Genomic DNA, 20,635 nt, shown 5'->3' on the forward strand with positions numbered 1-20,635 from the left:
TGTTTTTTGCAAAACCTTTGAATGCATTATCGTCCATATCTGATACTAGATATGATATTGTACACGAGCCAAACTGCCAAACAACACATATAAAGTAGCAATTCAGTTTTGGCCTCAAAATATAATTTATTTTAATCTTTACTCACCAGTATAGTGTGAATAAATATACAGTACATAAGCTATTGTTTCTCTGTTATTGTTTACTCACTGCTCTTCAAATGAACATAACTAAGGATTGAATGTGAAAAAACATTGTAACTAAAAGCAACAATTCTATTGACAGAGCCTAGTTTAAACCAATCACTCAGACATTGATTGATTATGGACAATTTAGAGTCATCAGTTTACCAATACACTTTTGTGAGTTGAAGAGGATCGAGGGAAGGACATGCAAAAATGCCTATTCACCCAAAGAATTTATATTTTTTCAACATACACATTGTCAGAACACATGGTATCACTGCATAATGGGAAAACGTTATAGTTAGTGTTTATACATTTTCCGCATTAAATTCAGGTTCTTCTTTTTTACAGTGAGTGCTCATGTGATCAATGAGGTCGTTTGTGTCTGGAAAACCCTCTCCGCAGGTGGGGCACGAGTAAACCTCAGAGCAGTGGTCTTTTGCCATGTGAACGGTGAGCTGATGGGCTTCAGTGAAACTCTGATTACATTCGGTACATGCATGGGTTTTACGACAGGGCCTGCTGTGCTGCTCCTTTTTGTGGACCCTCAGGGCATCAACAGACGGGAAAACAAGGTCACAATTTGCCTCAGGACAAGGGATCTCAAGCTCTATTTTCTCAGTTTTGACTGAATATACATCCTCCTCAACATTATCACAAGAGCTATATTCAACCGCATCTTGTGTCGTTACAGATTCGTTTTCACTTTTGGGTTTGCGGCCTCGTTTTTTAGGAGGCGGTTTTGGTTCAGAAATTGTACAATCCAGATCTCTTTCCTGGTGGTCGATAAGCTCATCTTCGTTTTGGAAAATACAGTCACATTTGGGGCACATGTAGGTCAAATCCTCTTCCATCTGAGATCCAAGTCGTTGAGAATGCACTTTAAGTCTGTGTTGATTGAGCCGGGATGGGTTTGGAAACTTGATTCCACAATCTTTGCAGGGGCACTGCCGCTTGCCACAGTCCCACCTCCTGTGTTTTGTCACCTACAAACAATAAATGAATAATCTCAAGGGGATTCCTAGTAAAACAGATTAAATAAAATGAAAATGGTAAAGCAAAAACATACAAAATGGGACAGTTGTATTTCTATTTATTTAATTAAGGGGAAACGTATATTAACAACAGGGAAATTATTTTATATATATATATATATATATATATATATATATATATATATATATATATATATATATATATATATATATATATATATATATATATATATATATACACACAATACAGGATTATAGCCAAAGCTAATTTCCATCCTTAGTCAGTAGTTGGACCAAGCCAGCCAACAAATGTAATAAACAATGAATTGACACTGAAAGTGTCTATTTAGATCAAACATTTAATACAGCAAGTCTTACAAGTCTTTGTCTTTTATTAACTTGATTTGATTTATAGTTTTTTATCTATTTAATTAATCTATGTAAAATTATTATTATTTATTTATCATATTGTATTTATATAGTTGATTGTTAATGTTTATTCGGCTTGTTTCTATGATTAATTTGAATAGTCCTATTTTGTTGGAAATGTGACCCATTCCTGCTGACTTTTATAGCTAAATGTTATTACGTTCAGCACTTTGGAAACAATTGTGTGAATGTGCTAAAGAAAACGTACAAAACTAGCAGGGGATGAATTCATACACCAGCGAAGGATCCTTAACTAATGTAGCATTTAATGTAAGCAATACAATTTACCTCTGTGTAAGTGTAGAAGGTTGCCCGACAGTAGGGGCATTGAAAACTTTTCTCATTGTTGCCGTGGGTTGCTGAGTGTTGGCTGAGCTCCTCGGACGTGCTGTAAGTTTTGTCACACTTGTAGCAGGAGAATTTGGTTTCAGTCTGTAAGATACCAGATTCATGCAGATTTATGAAAGGAAATACACAAGTACAGCAACAGGTACAGGTAATTGTTAGGATTAAGTTTTATTGTACCAATTGTAGTTGTTGCTTGTAGATGTCTCCATGGGTTTTCTTCATGTGTCTCGCTTTGGACTTTGGATCACGGAAGGTAATGAAGCACAAAAAGCACTGCAGATTCTCAACTTTATCTGTAGCACAAGTAGACACTAATAGTACACATATTTATTGGAGATGGCATACTTACATTGATGAAGATTTAAATATCTAGTAATATTGGCAGCATTATTATCTTACACTCTGAAAGATTGTCCCATTTCAACTCCATGGTTCACAAAAGATCAGTGTCCACAACCGTCTGCAATACAAAAAACATAAAAACAATCATTTCTGTAGTCAGCAATTTATTGTGTATATAAGTATTAGGCCAATTGATGAAACTATAAAACATCTTTTTCAATTTTGCCATTTTCATTTAATGCCACTGTCTTTGAGATAAAACATTTTCAATTCAATTTATTTTTGCAACGTCCAAAATCACACCAACAGTTGTCTCTGAGGGCGACAGCGAAAAATGAATCAAGCAATGATTTTGCATGCATTTTATAGGCTGTATATTCCAGATAATTATTATGATAGTCAAAATACTATTATGATTAGTTTAAGAGTCACCATCATTCTGATAAGTAGTTACAGCTCTAAAAAAATAAATAAAGAAAAAAGCATCAGCCTCCCAAAGGTGAATACTTCCGTAGTGTCATTGGGCAAGACACTTAACCCTCATCACCCCCAGTGTCTGCGTCCACTCGTGTCTGAATGTGTGTGTGAATGGGTGAGAGGTGCTTTGACTGGGTGTCTTGAAGGTAGAAAAAGCGCTATACAACTGTGATCATTTGACATAATAATGTGTGCAGCTGCAGCGGTGTTAAGGATGAAAAAGCGAAGCCATTTATTTTGGGGCTGCGAGTGCGAGGGAGTCGAGGATAGGCTGCACGTGATACAACAAAAAATGAGGACTTGCATACAATAAAATGCGTGATATTTACAATGTGCAATAGTCGACTTTGAGGGGGAAAAGGGACAAAAACAGCGCAATGCAATGGGGATGAAAGAAATTGACAGTGGTCGACTCCATCCCTCAACTTCAACGATAACGCTGACTTTTTAAATGGACGCAGGAACAACCGCAGGGGTTTAAGTTGTGATTTATACATAGGGAAGTATTGCACCCGTGTAATATTTTCCAAAGTGGTATTTTGATGTAATATTTCTTACCGTCGGCGCAGTCCCCTTGTAGAGAGGGTGCTGTCTGTGGGGGTCACGTGATCAGTGAAAATCTCGCAATCCAGCGCGAGAATATAGACCATAGAAATTGTTCAGACCTTTATTTAACCAAAATCATGTATTTTGGTGCATAGACATTGGCTACATTTATACGGTGGATAAAAAAACATAATAAATTAACCCAATAATGAAATCTGATTTTTAGTGACGTGTTAGTTAATCAGGTGATTTTTAGAGTTACTGTTGTATTTGGAAGACGATTACAATGCCTTTAAAAACTCTTTACATTTTGAACATTGCCTCTTTGTTGCATAATTTTCCTGGCCAAAACTGGCACGGTTGTGAACAATTGAAACATTTGAATAATCTGATAACTCCAGATAATAAAAATGCTTGACAATTTGCCAGATTTCAAGTGTACCAATGTATTATGGTATTCATGTAGCATTGTAAATAAATGTGCGTTGATACATCTGCTAATCTTTTTCTTCCAGATAAATTGTGTCGATTTTTTTCCTTGACAAAACACACTGGACCAGATTCTATAATAACATTGCAATAAACAAAAACATTTGTATTCTGGACAATATTATTTATTGTTATTGAGACACACAGCAGACACCGCCAGTTAGAAGTGATGTGAAAGAGGTTTTCTATTTACATATACTGAAGGCCCTAAACATGGGTTAAATAGCAAGACTGAATAGTAGGGTGAAACCATTATGCGCGGGCCTGCTTCTTCTGCTGGAATTCAGCAATCCGGCTTTCCATAACAGGCCTTAAATGTCTGATCAATCCCTGAAAAAGAAAAATAAAATATTTAGCATTTCCAAAATACATTTAGCTTTTCCTTCAAATAAAAGTTTAGAGCAAAATGTACATTTTATTGTGGGTTTACCAAATATTTATAAATCAATATTACATAGCAATTAAATGCAACTAAACATAAAAGCATGCAGTCTGACCAAAGTCATTTTACCTGCACAGGCCAAGCAGCACCATCTCCAAGTGCACAGATAGTGTGGCCTTCAATTTGCTTACTCAGTTCCCAAATCATGTCAATCTCTGAGGATTGGGCATCACCACGCACAAAACGCCACATCATCTTATTCATCCAGTCCACACCTGACAACAAACAGAAACAGTTAGAAACAACAAAATACAAAATACATTGTACAAAAACAGCTGAAACAATTAATCACAGCCACGTAGAGTTTTACAAGTTCAGGACTTTGGAGGTTAAATCATTATGACATGTTGCACAGTACCTTCTCTGCAGGGAGTGCACTGGCCACAGCTCTCGTGTTTGTAGAACTCAATCAAGCGGGCAATAGCTCTGATTACGTCAGTCTGTAAATTAAAGTTCACACACATTAATGAACAAATATGTGGCATTTTATAAGTCATAATTTGAAAAATGTATGCATTATAAAACATACAGATTTGTCCATAACAATGACAGCAGCTGTGCCCAGGCCAGTCTGAGCTTGAATGAGGCCATCAAAGTCCATCAGGACCTCAGCGCACACGTCTTTGGGGATGAGGGGGGTGGAGGAGCCGCCCGGGATTACAGCCAGCAGGTTGTCCCAACCGCCACGCACTCCACCTACCAGGCAGATGTTTATTAAGTCTAAGTCACTGAAAAAGTGCTTTTACTTTGGCCCAGTTTACTCTGAGCTGCTTTAATCTGTGAGCGCCTTAATCAGGGGGACAAATAAAAATAACCTGCCAGATAAAATTGTTTGGTTAATACCAATAAAAACATAATTTATTACCATTTCACTACTACTGTTTGACTGATGATGATAATTATTATTATTTTTCAGCAAATACATGTTCAAATAACTAGGTTTTCTGTTCCCTTACCATACATTTTTTAAAGTATATATATACACATGAGTATAATATTTGTATGTACCAGCATGCTTCTCGATGAGCTCCTTCAGGGGAATAGACATCTCTTCCTCCACGGTGCAGGGGGTATTGACATGGCCTGAGATGTTGAAGAGTTTAGTGCCAGAGTTCCTCTCTCGACCAAAGCCTGCGAACCATGTTCCTCCACGGCGGCAGATGGTTGGAGCCACAGATACAGTCTCCACATTGGCTACAGTCGTTGGGCAACCAAAAACACCTGTGCAGAAGAGACAATACTTATATTTTGTCATGTGACATTTGTGACAGTACAGTCAAGAGTCCTCAATCTTTCTTCAAGTACTGGCTGTATCCCTGGGCAAGATACTTCTCCCACAATGCCCCTCTAGGGCAGTGGGTCGGGACCCCCATGGGGTTAGAAAATTATTTCAGGGGGTCCCCCTGGACAATAATCTTGAACGACACATGACACCCTTCAAATGCAGTGGTAAATGTAGATTCCTATTTGTTGGCCAACCAAAGTCATTTATGTAGGCCTATATCGTGAATATAAAATTAAACATACATAAGATATCTTTTAATTTTACAGTTAAGCCTTTTTTTGTTTTTGGGGGTTGCGAATGGGGTCGCGATTGAAAAGGTTTGAGATAATCTAGGAAATGCACCGCGTGCTGTATCATTACAGGGGTCAGGAGGAAAATTGCAACTATGATTCTGTGAGTGTGTGAGAATGAATACTGCATCAAATTCAAAACTTAGATATTTATTTGGGATTTGTTGAGTCATAATAATTATATACTTATAATATTTGGTTAACGATAACTTTTAAAGGCTGCGTATTTTGGTTATTTTGAAACTCACCAACATCAGCAGGAAATGGAGGCTTGAGACGAGGTTTGCCCTGTTTGCCCTCTATTGATTCGATAAGAGCAGTCTCCTCTCCGCAGATGTAGGCTCCAGCACCGCGCATCACATAGACGTCAAAATCATACCCAGAGCCACAGGAATTTCGTCCTATCAGACCAGCAGCATACGCTTCATTTACTGCCACCTGTATAAGATGAACACATACAGAAACAATTACATTACATTCATGCACAGCAAAAAGCATTTTGACATTATCAATTTAAAACCAAGATAACTAATTACTTCTTTAAGTGTGCCAATATAATTAAATTGTATTGGTAATATTGAGTTATTACTATTAAATATGAAGACCAAAAAAAGAAAAAAAAACTTGTTTTGTGGTGTATCAAATTCACTGAACCTGCAGATTGGACGACTCATTGTAGAATTCTCCTCGGATGTAGATATAAGCAGCACGAGCTCCCATGGCTTTTCCAGCGATGAGACATCCCTCCACCAGCTTGTGTGGGTCGTGCCTCATGATCTCTCTGTCTTTGCATGTTCCTGGCTCTCCCTCGTCAGCATTCACCACCAGATACTTGGGCCTGAAATAAATGAATACAAGCCATTGAATTATGGGTAGATTGTGAAAAATGTAATTTAAAAAAATAAAATAAAATTTTGATTAGATCAAAATTCGTGTATGCTTTTTCTATTGCCTTTATGAGATAAAGTGTCTGTGTTTGAGCAGGGAACTATTCATCTTATTCCAAAAGCCCGTGTGGGCAGCGCCATACGACGTAATCTTTCTTTCGGTTGTATTAGTTAACATAGGGCTGCCAACCTCAAGAGAAAATAAGTTCTAAACAGACTAAAAAACGTTTTTAGGCCGCATATTGCTGACTCTCCATTTAAACCAACGGAGTTCCCGCTGGACTGGAAGTGCGATTATAACGAAAGTGCTGATCACGTGGGAAAAGAAGGGGAAAGTGGGCGGGGTGGAATATGGTCAATAGAGAAATAGTGAATCGCAAGATAACCAAAAAAGCAAATGAGATCATGCTCAAGCCTTCATTGAATAGTCTCAAATAGATTTAAATAAACAAGCCATGAATTGTAATAGTACTTTTGCAACCTTCAACTCACCTTCCATCACTTGGTTTGTTCATAAAGCTCCATTTCATGCCTGTTGGGAAGCCAGCCCCACCTCTGCCACGAAGGCCAGAAGCCTTGATCTCATTAATAATCCAATCGACTCCTTTGAGAAGAATCTCTTTAGTTTTGTACCAATCCCCACGCTTCAATGCACCGTTAAGCCTGAAAGACAGACAGGATTTACTTTTGAAATGTAATTAAAAATATGGCAAATATTGTATTGTAAGTATTTACATACAAAACTATATGTCAAAAACTGAACAGGAAACTGAAAAAGAGCAAGAAAGAAATTACCTCCAATCATGACGGCCATAAAGGTTTGTGAAAATACGATCTTCATCGGCCAGAGGTCCAAACTTTGTCTTCTTAGGGGAGGCCTGCGAAATTAAAACATAAAACAACAGTGGATATAGACAAATGTCCAAGACATAACAGTGTAAAAATGAAGTACCTGTGCGGTGCTGTTGAATCGGACCAGAGTTGTGGCTCCAGCCTGAGTGACAGCTGCTGGGGCGCGGGACACACCGCACACCACTGCCCGGGACAGGGTCAGCATGTTTCCTGTTCTGTGTAAAAAGAAGAGGGACAAATGCTTTAAAGAAATGCATACGATATCAACCATTATGAGAATAAATGCATGACAGCATAGTAATGAAACGTTTAGAAAATAACGAGTTGCTAGGTCAAATAAGATAAGTCATAACATAGCAGAACTTAGCTTACCAGTGAACAAATAACGTTAGAGCTGTGTGTCATTCAGTGGAGGAAGGAGGTGGAAACCATAAGTGTAATTTGAAGCTTTGTCTTATAACTTCTATGCTTGACATAATGCCATACGTAACGTGTTATGAAAGCTGGACAGTGACGTTACAAATATTGCAATTTTCAGATAATGTTCTTGCCTTCATGAACACTATGTTTTCATAAAAACAAACGTGGCTAACAAGCTATTTAAATAGCAAACCTCGATGTGACCTCGATGTTTACTTGTAACGTTAACTTGGTGTAGTTCAGAAACATGCTAAGCTAACAGAGTTCACCTTGTAAAGTCAAAGAGCATATTTGCTTTATCAGAAGCAGTAAAATAAAAGTGCTAAACAGTCAACGTATGCCATTTCATACTATCAACTAAATGTCCAGTAAATGAATTAATACAAAAAGATATTTCTTACCTTTACAGCTTCCCGAGTTGAGCCGAGTTTACGAAATAACAACCGGATATACTTATAGTGCAACCCGGAAGTTGTCACAGCATGGCATGACCACATAGGTCGGCACTAGATCATACACTTATAACTCACGGAAGTGACGGATTATTCGGCTTCATATATCATTTATTTTCTTATCATGGATGTGGGATTTATAATATTCTTATATATATTATCTGGATATGTGTCACTAAACTGATTACTACCTGTACTCTAGGTATTATTTTGAATCACAGATGGAAAAAAACAGATTGAAGATCACCATATTTCTTATGAAAATTACAACAATATAATAATAACTATAATAATAATAATAATGATAACAGCAATACAGTAATACTAACTCCCCATAATATCATAAGAACCAACTAATAGGCCTATTGAAATACATTTGGGATTTTCAAGCACTGAAGGTTAAAACATATAGGTTTTAAATTGCACAACAAGCAATCCCCATATTTGATATTCCAAACCGGATTTGTTATATAAATTTACATGGTGCAAATATTGAATTATGTATGGATAAAAAATGGATTAATGCTATGTTAAAGTAATTAGAGTTGCGGTGTGTCTACTAGATGCGACAAGGATTTGGGCACACATGCACTGCTTTGGTAGTTTAGTGACGGTTGGGAGCTTCCGGAACTGGTGCACAAACCACCTCAGCCTGTTCTCACTGTCGAGGACCAATAGCTCTATTCTGAGCTCATAGTGTGTGACTGAACTCCTCACTCTATCTCGGGAGTGTCAAGCTGGGAGATAAATAATAATTGTTATTTGTCATTTGTCATTTTGGTCACTACCCAAAATTCTTGACCATAGGTGAGGGTCTCACCAAAGTAGTAATCAGTAAACTGAGAGATTTGACTTTGCATTTAGCTCCTTCTTCACCACAATACAGCGACTGCATCACTGAAGATTCAATCTTGACTCCTTACGAGATGGAAATTATTCGTATTGTTGCCATTTTCTGGAATCAAAGACACAAAGCATTCCTGCTTTGAATATATATTATGTATAATATATAGTTTATTAGTTAACACATGCATCTTGTTTTTGTATACAATGTTTGATTATTTATTTATCAATATTAGCAAACTTTGTAAGGAAACATAATCCAAGGAGATTGTAGTATCTACTCTTCTACTAATTTGAAATATATTTTGATCAAACAAAGTCATCAAAATGTGAATGCCACATATATGGGAATTGAATCACGGTAAAGCCCATTCCTGTGCAGTTATTACATAAGAACAGCTTATCCTCTGTGAACATCAGCATTAAATCTCGACTTGATGCACCCTACAGACCTGAGGGTGGATTTAAATCAGCGCTACATAAAGCCGATATATTATCCAGCTGGCGTGACCATTCACCTGCTGTGTCCAATCTGTGAAACATTTCTGTGAAGGTCTTTTAAACTGAAGCACTGTCATTAGAGAAGTTATTTGCTGCCAATAACCCAAGATGTTTTATTAAAAAGCTGTACACGTCTAAAACAAAAAGGATGAACACATTATTTATGCAAATGCATTGGAGGAAGAAAAGCCTACATGTGTCAAGTGTCATGTCATTGTCTGTACACTGTTTATATTCCAGGATCAGCTCCATGACATATTTCATAGTCTATTGTTCTGTTTCTTGTCACTCTGACGGGGTAGACTGCTTCCTGGTTTCGCCTGTAACACGTCCCAGTCGGTCGACAGCGACACTCTCAAAGGCGCGTCTCATCAGAGGATGCTCCTCCAGCACTTCGTTAAAACTGTCCACGCTCAGAGAGTACAGTCTGCAGTATGTGTCCGCTCGGACACTGGCTGTGCGCCGCCCTTGTGTCAGCAAGCAGATCTCTACATGAGAAAAGAAGGATAAAAAAGAATGAATATGTCTTTCATGTTACACTTTAATATAACTTAAGACTGAAACTGACTTTAAGCCCAGAGAAATCACTGACAACAAAGAGAGTAGCAACAAAGGCTAGATAGAGTGGCTTCAATAAACAATTGGTGAAAGGTCAAAATTATTTACCCCCAAAATACGCTCCATCATTAAGATTAATCTCCTTAGTGCCTCGTGGCATGACTGTGACAGCTCCGTGCTGAATGAAGTACATTTTTCGACCAAGCGTTCCTTCGCGAATGATAAAGTCTCCCGGCTGAAACACCTCAAACTTGAGCTTTGTCAAGATCACTGTCACAAAGTGTGGGTCTGTGTTTGCAAACAAGGGCATGTTTGCAACCAACCCACGGCAATTATAGCTGACAATTTCCTGATGGAGAGGAAAGAGGAGAGATTATAGTACAGTATAGCTTTCCTTGTGGAAATAATGACAATTCTTTGAAAACCTTCAGAAAAACCAACCTCCTTAAGAGGGTCACTGAGCTCGCCGAGGATGCTGTCCTCATCAAACATTTTGCCTTGAAAGCGCTGCTCATAATAGTCATGGATTCTCTGTCTGACGTCTGACGGCAGTTTGTGAAACGACATGTACTGCTCCACTTGTTTGTACTAAAAACAAAACATGTAATTATATAAGTTTAAATGCTACATTTTGTCAAATTTCCCATTTATTTAATTTGCAGGATTTGCTGTATTAAGTGGATTACCAAACTCATTTGTAATGACCATTAACTAACAATCATCCAAAACAAAGGTATGGCCATTTGTCTGTGTTCGGGTTTATCTTGTGAAAATCCCCTAGTCAAGGTCACATTCAGGCCAAATAACCCATTAGATAATACACAGATTCACAGAGTATTTGGCTTATTTTCAATGAAATTGTACAAACGAGTAAGCAGGCTGTGTGGCTGTGGCCTTGCTGTGATATTGAACGATTAAGGGAACAAATTATGCAATTGTACATGGATTACTTTAGAATCTCTTTTACTTGTAGTTTAGTCCTGGTTTACCCCTGCTTAAGGCAGGGTTAAGAGGTGATTTAGACCTGGTTAACATATGGTTTAATTACTCTTTATTTCTGCTTTAGTTCAAGATTAAAATGCTTTAGTTTACTCAATTTAAGGCCCAGTTTAATCATGGTTAGACTGTTACTTCTGGTTTAGTTTAGAGTTCAGACATTCTTCTGGTGTATTCCTGGGTTAGTGCTAAATAAGACCTATCAAGCCACAATCAAGATGAAATTAAGTTGTACTTAGGGTTAGGGTTCAAAATCCTGAGTCATGTACCTTTTCCTGGTACTGGCGGTGGGAGGAGTCCAGGGATTGGACCAGGTTGGCTGCATGTCCCAGGAACATGGCATAGCAGGTTGCCCCGACAACCATACTGCTCATGGTGAGCCAGACGTCACTCATGCCCTCCGGGGGGTGAGCTCCGTACCCAATACACAACATGTGGCTCATGGCCATGAACAGGGAGTACGAGTACTGGATGTGCCATGTTGTGTTCTGGGGGGTCATAGACATTCTTATGAAATCAATGACTGTTCAAAAGTTTTGCCAAGTACCACAAATTATTGCAAAATAAGTAATTTGATTGGCGGGTTGAAACATGTTTCCTTATTAAAACATTATCTATTGCTCTATTTAGATCATGTATTTTAACAGTTTGTCCATAGAGACTATGTAGCAGCTTGGCCAAGACAAATTACTGAAATAGACTGTCCAATGCAAGTAAAGGTCCAATTGTGTTTGACTAATACCCACCACCATATTGTTCTTGGACACCCAGCAGTCCGAGGGGAAGTCCTGAAGCATAGGCACCATGAAGGTCAAGCAGCCGTCCCAGTGGCACAGGAGCAGCATCATCCCAATCAGGTTTACGATACGCACCACGGCACTGGCCAGGTCGTAGGTCATGTGGAAGATCTAACATGTCAAAGTCACATTGAGAAATAACATCATAAATGTAGGACGTGTAGCAAAATACAACTTACAACTAAAAGGCCCCACAATATAAAACATATTCTCTTTTCCTGGTAAGGATGTGTGGTGAACAAATAAAAATATTTAATTTACATTCAAATTGCACTCAAATAAGAACTGTGTTGTGCCTGTTGTGAGTGTCAAAAAAGTTCTATGTACTTGTAAGAGTAAAAAAGTATTTGGAGAAACTATTACTCAAGTAAGAGTAAATATAAAAGTAGTAACTGTCTGGACATAACATCTGATTTGAATGTATGTATTTGGAAGAACAAAACTTTAAATGATGCACAAAAGATGGTAGTTTCAAAGGATAGAAACAAAAACAAAATCACATCTGAAGGAGCGGTGCAAGAAACACAAATGTTCAAATCAGTTCATGTTGTCAACATAGCTTTTATCACTTGTAAACTTAGTCACAGTGGGAAGAGAAACCAACACTTTTAGTCATGTAAGTACGAGTACTGTTACTTCAACTCAAGTAGGAGTAAAGGTATAGTGTCAAAAGTTACTGCCAGGAAGTATAATTTCTTGAAATAGTTACTCAAGTAAATGTAACTGTGTTAAAAGTACATAACCACTGGTTATGTAGTATTTTGTTTGTTTCTTCACACAGATGATGGAGGTCTATCCCAGTAACTTTGGGCCAAGTAATGTTAGTGTAGCAGAGAGCATTAGATGTTTTAATTTTTAATTTTTAAATATCATGACCACAGGCATTAACAACTGCAAATTATGTTTGTATAATCCAAGTCACTTTTGCTTTGACAATGTAAGACTGTATTGCCATACCATACAGTATATAGAATTGTTTTCTTTACCTCCTCCCATTGGTGGATGTATCTAATCAGTCTTGAGAGTCGAAGTAGCCGCAGGAGGCTGAGGATTTTGGTGAAACGAACGATGCGGAGGGCACGAGCAGTGCGGTACACATCCGTAGACTCCACCAGACTCTCCAGATCCACAATCAGAAATATATAGTCCACTGGTATTGATGAAATAAAGTCTACCAGAAACCAGGTGCGTAGGTATTGCACGCGGATCTCTTTAGGGTCCAGGATGATCTGGCTGTCCTCTCCCAAAATACCGGTTCGAAAGTTAAAAATTAAGTCTAGCAAGAAAAGAGTGTCAGAGAGGACATTAAATATGATCCAAGGAGGTGTGTTCTGGTCTTCGAAAAAGGTGATTCCCCACGGCAATATCACCAAGTTACTCATCATCAAGATCAGCATGACGAGATCCCAGTAAAACCTGTGCAAAGGAGAACAAAGACATGGAAATATAATTAAATTAATTATTAGAGATTGATAACAATTACAATTAAAATTACAATTTTATTAACATTGTAAAAGATTAGATTTTCAATGCAATTTGGAATTGACAAAACCGCTGTCAGGAAACTAGTTACACAGTAAACTGCATGGTAGGTTTTCATAGTGGATGCTGTTGTGGGAAGCTGTGCAGTCACGGGAGAAGGAATACTGTATGTGCAGATGCAATTAATCTCAGATGGTGGATTAACAACACAAATGTGAAATATTCTAAGTTATATGAAAATCCGAAAAACAAATTAAAGTTTTTAAGAATCCTTTCTAAAAATGGGCATTAATGAGACAACGGCTTTCTGGGAAAAAAATGATAATAATAAAGATATTAAAAGTTTGACCTAATGTGTAAGTAATGATCAGAAAATCATTTTAACTGCTGCTGAGTTATTAAACTCTATTACTCTATATTAAATTTGAGAAAGGTTTATGAGAAAAATGAATGGTAGATTGACTTGCTTCAAAGTGGGCGAGACTTCATATAGTCAGACGATCATGTCATCTATCATAATGAAGACAGAGTTTGTACAAGTAAAGCTAATGTCTGCGTTATCCAATCCCCCGTTGAGAGGATCAGTGCTCACTGATGACTCTGACTCAAGACAGTCGGAAGTGTCTGACAAGGATGTAGTGTGCATTAAATATTCACTGTGGGTCTTATTAATAAAGCAGTAGGGGCTGTTCTAATAGCTGAACTTACAACCTCAAAACAAACTGTACTTAACTGTATGAAAGATATGCAAATATACAGTGTTGGAAAGTAATAATATGTGCAGAAAAGATGTATTTACAATAATGATTTTGAGTTTTTAGTTTAATTAGCTGTAGTTATGCTTTCAATTGTTGGTATTTAGAATATAAATTAATATTAATTTATATAAGCACTGATTTATAGACAGTGTCTCCCTGTCTCCACTGTTTTTGATTATTAATTATTTATTTTTTGAAATATTTATTTATTGCTTTAAAGTCAACTGACATCAATCACATGATTGAGGTTGAATAATTCTGCTATTATGAAAAAATATGTTAACCTTTGTTTATTTGTGCTGATAGAGATGTTTTTATTTCGTGTGGGTAAGCCCAGTAATTAAAGAAATATTAACCATAAAACAAGTTAAACAGTTTCATCTACTTAAATATTGGAATGACATTCATACAGTTTCTTACTAGTACTGCCAGTAAACTAGGCAGTGTTTTTCTTTGAATACGTTTAAGAAACATGCTTACCTGAGAACACATTTTGGACAATTGTCTATGCAATGGTAATATATACTTTATGGTTACCAATGCTTTATATTGTTTGATTTGGAAAAAAAAAGGCCCTTGACATATCTAAAATTGGCCTGGGATAAAAACATAATCTTATTACATAATAAATGAACAGATGAACATTACATTTAGCAATGCTCTTTAATCAAACAGGTAATACTGCTAATTTCTGCCTCAGAGCTGGCTTCTGTTTTTGTGTTGTATTCTGCTATGTCACATCCGTCGGTATAGCCTATATATATTATTTTTTATTGTTTCAGTTAGCAGTTAGGTCCCCTTTATTGCCATTTATCTAATATGAAGTTTTTTTTCCCATTCTTTCTTTCTTTCTTTTTTGCTAAGTCTTTTACTTTTAGTAACTGGTTAAAAATGTTAGGATAAAAAATAATAATAATAATGATTAAAGTTTCTGCTCGTCCCTGTCCTCTTCAGTGCCCTATAGTCCAGTGTTGTGTTGTACTTCATGGCAACAAGAATTGGGTTTCTTTCTCACTGATTGTTTCCATCAACTGTCACTCTGTATCAGCCTCTGCCTAGCTCTCATTTTCACTACAGTTACAACAAAGATCAGGCTACTTTTGATTACCGACAACTCAGTGTGTGTCCCAAGAACTATATTACCGGTATTTTGTATTCAAGAAGAATTGTAGCATACTTTTTGTGCACATTTTAGGGTCAAAGTAATCTACTGAATATTTTATTGATTTTTTTTTTATCACAAATTTACTTTCAAAGCCTAACCTTCCAGTACAAAGTGGATTATTATTATTATATTTTTTTTCAGTTTAAGTATCTGTGATAAGTATATACCTGATATCAACCAATACTAGAGACTGAAAATAGCATGTATTTACAATATACATTTATGATCAACATGGCCTATATACTATATTTTTCCTTATATGAACAAATCCATTACATTGTCTTCCTTTGTAAAGACCAAATCCATTTCCCAATAGAGCATAAACTAAAGCATAAATAACAGTTTTACACTGACCTCAGCCAACCCACTCCAAACCTAAATGTGTTTTAATAACACCAAACTAATCTAGAGGGTAGTCAAAGCATAAGGTTTAAGATGAACAGGCCTTTGTTAATCCAAACCCCACCCCTCACCCATTCGATGTCTGTTTTATTGCATAATAGAGCAAGATTAGAATTATAGAGACTTCTATCGACAATAATCCCTGTGCACGGGTTTATCCACTGTCTGGCCTGGCCAGAATGTTTTTAAAATGTTTAAATTCAATAATAGATAGATGAAAATTGTCTTAGCTATTCCCAAGATGAGGAAACTGAAGGTGTTTAACTTTATAAATTAAAGCAAGATTTAGTTTTTATTTTGTTGAGTCCTGGTAAAGACATGGTTTAGCTGTGATTAAGACCTCATTTTTAGTCCAGGCTTATCAATAGCCCACAGGCTTTGTTAGACAGGACAGTGTCAGCGTGAAATGTGGTTGAGAGAAGGGTGGACAAATTGTCAGAGCCGGAATTTGAAGTCACAACGATGCAGCTGGCTGCACATGGAGGCTGGCATATGTGCGACCGCCTTAACCACTCGACCACCGGGCAGCAACTATTTCTATTTTTAAAGACTGCAAATTGAATAAAAAAGCTTTCTGAGCTTGTTCTTAGCATAACAAGATGACAAGATATATTTTATGTTGGCAAGTTCTCAGTGGTCTAAACATGGTTGCAACACAATAAAATGCCACACTTTGTGTTTATCGTCATAGAGGGCAAGTGTTCTCAATTTATCAGGCTCTCTGCTAATCCAGCTGATCTCGTCTCATGGTCTGTATCACTATTCAAATCTCTTCATCGCCTTATCACGTGCAACTAAAATCATCTGCTCCAATGCCCTTGGAAGAGATCCGTGTGTTGTTGTCTCATCCCTGTGTAATGCATATATTTAAATAGGTAAGAACTATCTAGTGTTAAATATTGTATCATATAATACAATATAAAGTTATGCTTAAACTTGTTTGTGTGCAGGGCCATTGGTTTTCAGATGGCAAACCAACATTTTTTTGTTGTTTTTTTCTGTGTTCTTTGGCATGTAAAAAAAACAGTTTAAGATATGTTTCTGGTTTTGCATAAAAGTCATAATCAAAATCACTGCACAAGAGGCAGGTTATTCAGTGTAGTGAACCTCAAAGGAAAACTTTTCAAATTCAGTCAGTAGGGCTGTATTTATGGTAGTAGTATTATGGTGCTGGAGTTCCTGTAATACCTTTGAACAACATTAATTCATTATAAATAGCTGAGATATACAGCACACGTAACTAACTGTGGACTACTGCTTTAAGAGACAAAGTGCTAAGCTGAAAAAGGGAGTTATTAATTGGTTATGTTTCGAAATACAGTGAATTGTGGATATATTTCTAATGCATTGTGCTAGTCAGCATCATGAAAACAGCATTTGAATTTGATATACTTGAAGGCCTTTTTTGGGATGTGTAGATATCAGGTTACGTATTGCATCGTGGACCCTTTATTGGGATATATGGCATTGTGAGATACTTGACATAAAGTGGTTAGAGATATTAGCATATTAGAGAATTGAGTGATGTGCAAAGACATGGAGGCTTTGTGAATGCAGACCAAGAATGGAGACTACAACTTTGGTCACTCCAAATTGACAAAAAATCACTTACACCTTATGTAAGAACAAATGCAATGTAGAGATTTACTCTGACCTCATAGAATGATCGAAGTGTAGTGGCTCACAATACTAGATTTTGTTAAGTTTCTGTTCTGATCTGGTTTAGAGCAGATTTTGTCCATTTCAAGTATTTAGTAAGACTTGAATTAGCCCTATATTAATCTTGATTTTACTTGTTTGACTAATTTAAGTAAGTTCAGCTCTAGTTAGCGTCTAGGTTTCCCTCTTTATGTCCCATGTATTTATTTGCATTTTTCATTCATCTCTGTTCCGTAGTTGTTTCACCATTTGGGAAGTCAGTAACCTATATCTGAGCATCACTAACCACATCTGTGAGTTACCTGAAGTCGCTGTAGGGGTGAATTATCCACACTCCAAAAGACTTGACCCTCTCCTGCTCGGCTGCAACCCCTTTGTGGCTGCCGAACATGCGCAGGGAGAACTTGTTGACCCCTGGCTGCAGCAAAGACCCAAACTGCTTCTGGAAGTGGTTGGACTCGTCTTCTTCATCTTCATCTTCATCCTTGTCAACGCACGCTTCTCTAGTCGTTTCCAGTAAACCATCTGGGTCCGCTGTGTAGTTATCATTGTGGGTTTTGACCAGGGTGAAAAGCGTCTTGCTCACCTCATTGCGTTTCTCTCCTTTTGGTGAGGGTGAGGGAGGCGGGCTCCTCTGGGACCCGCTTCTCCACCTTGAAAAGCGGAGGCTGCTCCAACTGCGGAACCGGTTGTGCTCTTTGTGTGCGGGACTCTCACCAATACCTCGACGTTCATCCAGACTCTTGCAAGGGCTAGACATTTTCTACAACTTTTGCACGAATAGGCTTGTAATTTTTGAGGACTTCTCAGAGTAAAAAAATCTCAGAGATGTCCTGCATCAACTTTAAATGCCCACAAAATGAAAATTAATTCAGTCATTTAGGCTGAAGGATGAAGCACATTATCTATTTTATCTATCCTAAAATCATAATACTAAAATTCTAATAAAATACCCTTTTTAATTATATATGCAGCTTTCTGTACTTCAAAATGAAAAAAATGGTGGTATATACTTGAGTAAATCTAATCTAATCAATTATATATCTATATATTTTAAAAAATCTAAAATGTTATTGAATTCAACACACACAAGCTACCAACCAAAGGTTAAAAGATTCAAAGAAAAGCCCTTTTCTAAAATTGTTGGTTTCCAAAGCTGCAAGCACATTAGATGCATTACACAGACTTAAATAGAAGGAATACCGTAGCTATAAGTCACATAGCTGTCATCCAATTACAGTCTAGACTAAAAATAAAACCCAGTAGACTTGCCTACATTCCGTCTGATGCAAACACGTCAGAGTTAAAAAGCCAAAAAGTGTTGTGAAAAGTTGATCCCTGTGTGAAGTGGAGGGTCCTGCTGTGCACTCGGAGCCAGTCTTCTGTCTCTGCATCATGAGAGGAACAGGACGAGCTCTCAGTAGCAGGCAGTAATCGGCTTGTGGGCGCATAATAGTGTCCACTCTCACCTCGCACCCCTCCCTCCCTCTCTGCTCCCGGGCTGCCTGTCCCATCCATAGACTGTCCCATCCGGATACGAGATGAAGATGAGTTCATGAGGTCACGGGCCACCGGGCTACAGGTCAGCGATTATCCAAACATGATGAATTAGTGATGAAAGGACAACCCCGGCCCAGGCTGAGGCAAGAGCCACTTCAGGTTAACTGGTGCGGTCAACCGGACCAAATGGCAAAATCACAGGAAATCAACTTATGGTTTCCACGTAGACCCAGAGGAGCAGCAAAAAAAGATATGCAAGTCAAATGTACATACATTTTTTACCATAATATTTCGCAAGTATACGTCAAACCACGATTATTGTTGCCAACTTCAGTTTTCAGCAGTGCCGAGATTGAAAAAGGGCTTTTGACTCTTTTCATTATCGCCCAGCGAGCTTCGGTTGCCGTAAAAGTGCGGATCACTACTTCTCGTTCCCTTCATTTTCCCTTTTATTTTAATTTTTCATAAAAGTACATAAAATGCAAGTCGAGTGTTTAAGTAAACAGGTTAGTTCAGTTCGTGGTGTTTGTTGTTTGTTATTGTTTTTTATACTTTGGTTCTTTTTTATTCTTTCTCGTGTGTCTCTATGTAACATATCAATTTACCATGTTTTAAGAATTATAAAATGGAAAGGGAGCTCCGGAGTATGAAGACAACCGGAACTAGCCCGTTGGTTTCATGAAAAGGGACTATTGTCACTGGCTTCTCGGTCGAGAGCTCCCCATGTGTAGACTTTTGTCATTACAAGACAGGGACATTTCTTTTGTTGGTCAACACGACTGTTTAAATGTGCAAGAGTTACATTTGAATGATGATTATATACTTTAACAGATCACTTATGACTTTTCTTTGGTTTCTCATTGGCTTTTTTGTGGCTTCTCACTGGCTTTTCTCTAACTTTTTCTGGCTTCTTCGCATTTTTTCTCTGGCTTCATATTTTCTTCTCACTAGTTTCACTTGTGTAGACCAGCAATTCTAGTGGTTCTCAACCTTTTTCAGCCATGACTTAAAATAACAACCTGAACCTCCCGCTACAAGAACAGTTTCTTTCCCTCTGTCGTTGGACTCATGAACACTTCCTAAACACTGTCACTTTAACCATAGTTTAATCACTCACTGCTCTGGTCACTTTCTGCACTACATCTGTATATCTGTACAACTATAAATTTGTGTGCATATTAAGCCTAGTTTTTATTTTTATTTGTATTCTTGTCTTTTTATCTGATAGCTTATTGTTATTTTTTTATCCCATAATAGACTTAAATTGTTTCTCTTTTGACTTATTCATTGTTCATTGTTTTATGTTGCACCGAATCGCCAAGACAAGTTCCTATGTTTGTGAATTTTGTTCATTGACAATGGCAAGATCATATGAGACTATATAGCCTACAGGTAAGATCTCACAGTATTAATGCTGTTTTTCAAAAAGCAATTTAAACATCTGTAATTCAATAAATAGGCCACACAATGGAAACGTTTATTAACTCAATGACTGTGGAACATCCCACTTAAAATAACATCTCCATTGAGACAAATA

At 37.4% G+C, this 20,635-nt stretch overlaps 3 protein-coding genes across 3 annotated transcripts; all 3 read right to left on the minus strand.

Annotated features, from left to right (window-relative positions):
• Positions 1-457: 457 nt before the first annotated feature.
• LOC140361995 (zinc finger protein 532-like) lies at positions 458-3,415 on the minus strand. The gene is made up of 5 exons (XM_072447967.1): positions 3,333-3,415; positions 2,355-2,415; positions 2,133-2,248; positions 1,896-2,039; positions 458-1,169 (listed from the first exon to the last, which is right to left on the minus strand). The coding sequence occupies exons 2-5, from the start codon at positions 2,383-2,385 to the stop codon at positions 492-494; spliced, it is 969 nt and encodes a 322-aa protein (XP_072304068.1). The 5' UTR covers positions 2,386-2,415; positions 3,333-3,415; the 3' UTR covers positions 458-491.
• A 497-nt stretch (positions 3,416-3,912) lies between these two features.
• ndufv1 (NADH:ubiquinone oxidoreductase core subunit V1) lies at positions 3,913-8,469 on the minus strand. Its single transcript, XM_072447966.1, has 11 exons — positions 8,387-8,469; positions 7,666-7,780; positions 7,509-7,591; positions 7,206-7,376; positions 6,481-6,664; positions 6,075-6,264; positions 5,260-5,472; positions 4,781-4,947; positions 4,610-4,691; positions 4,321-4,466; positions 3,913-4,139 (listed from the first exon to the last, which is right to left on the minus strand). Exons 2-11 carry the CDS (start codon positions 7,768-7,770, stop codon positions 4,062-4,064), a joined length of 1,419 nt encoding a protein of 472 aa, XP_072304067.1. The 5' UTR covers positions 7,771-7,780; positions 8,387-8,469; the 3' UTR covers positions 3,913-4,061.
• Positions 8,470-9,995: 1,526 nt separating this feature from the next.
• On the minus strand, positions 9,996-18,509 carry hcn3 (hyperpolarization activated cyclic nucleotide-gated potassium channel 3). The gene is made up of 7 exons (XM_072447965.1): positions 17,901-18,509; positions 13,119-13,548; positions 12,082-12,243; positions 11,605-11,823; positions 10,781-10,927; positions 10,448-10,688; positions 9,996-10,269 (listed from the first exon to the last, which is right to left on the minus strand). Exons 1-7 carry the CDS (start codon positions 18,356-18,358, stop codon positions 10,067-10,069), a joined length of 1,860 nt encoding a protein of 619 aa, XP_072304066.1. The 5' UTR covers positions 18,359-18,509; the 3' UTR covers positions 9,996-10,066.
• Between the last annotated feature and the right edge of the window lie 2,126 nt (positions 18,510-20,635).

Source organism: Eucyclogobius newberryi, unplaced genomic scaffold (genome assembly GCF_026437365.1).
Source record: "Eucyclogobius newberryi isolate DKJ021-1_F unplaced genomic scaffold, fEucNew1.0.hap1 SCAF_16, whole genome shotgun sequence".
Classification (NCBI taxonomy): Eukaryota; Metazoa; Chordata; class Actinopteri; order Gobiiformes; family Gobiidae; genus Eucyclogobius; species Eucyclogobius newberryi.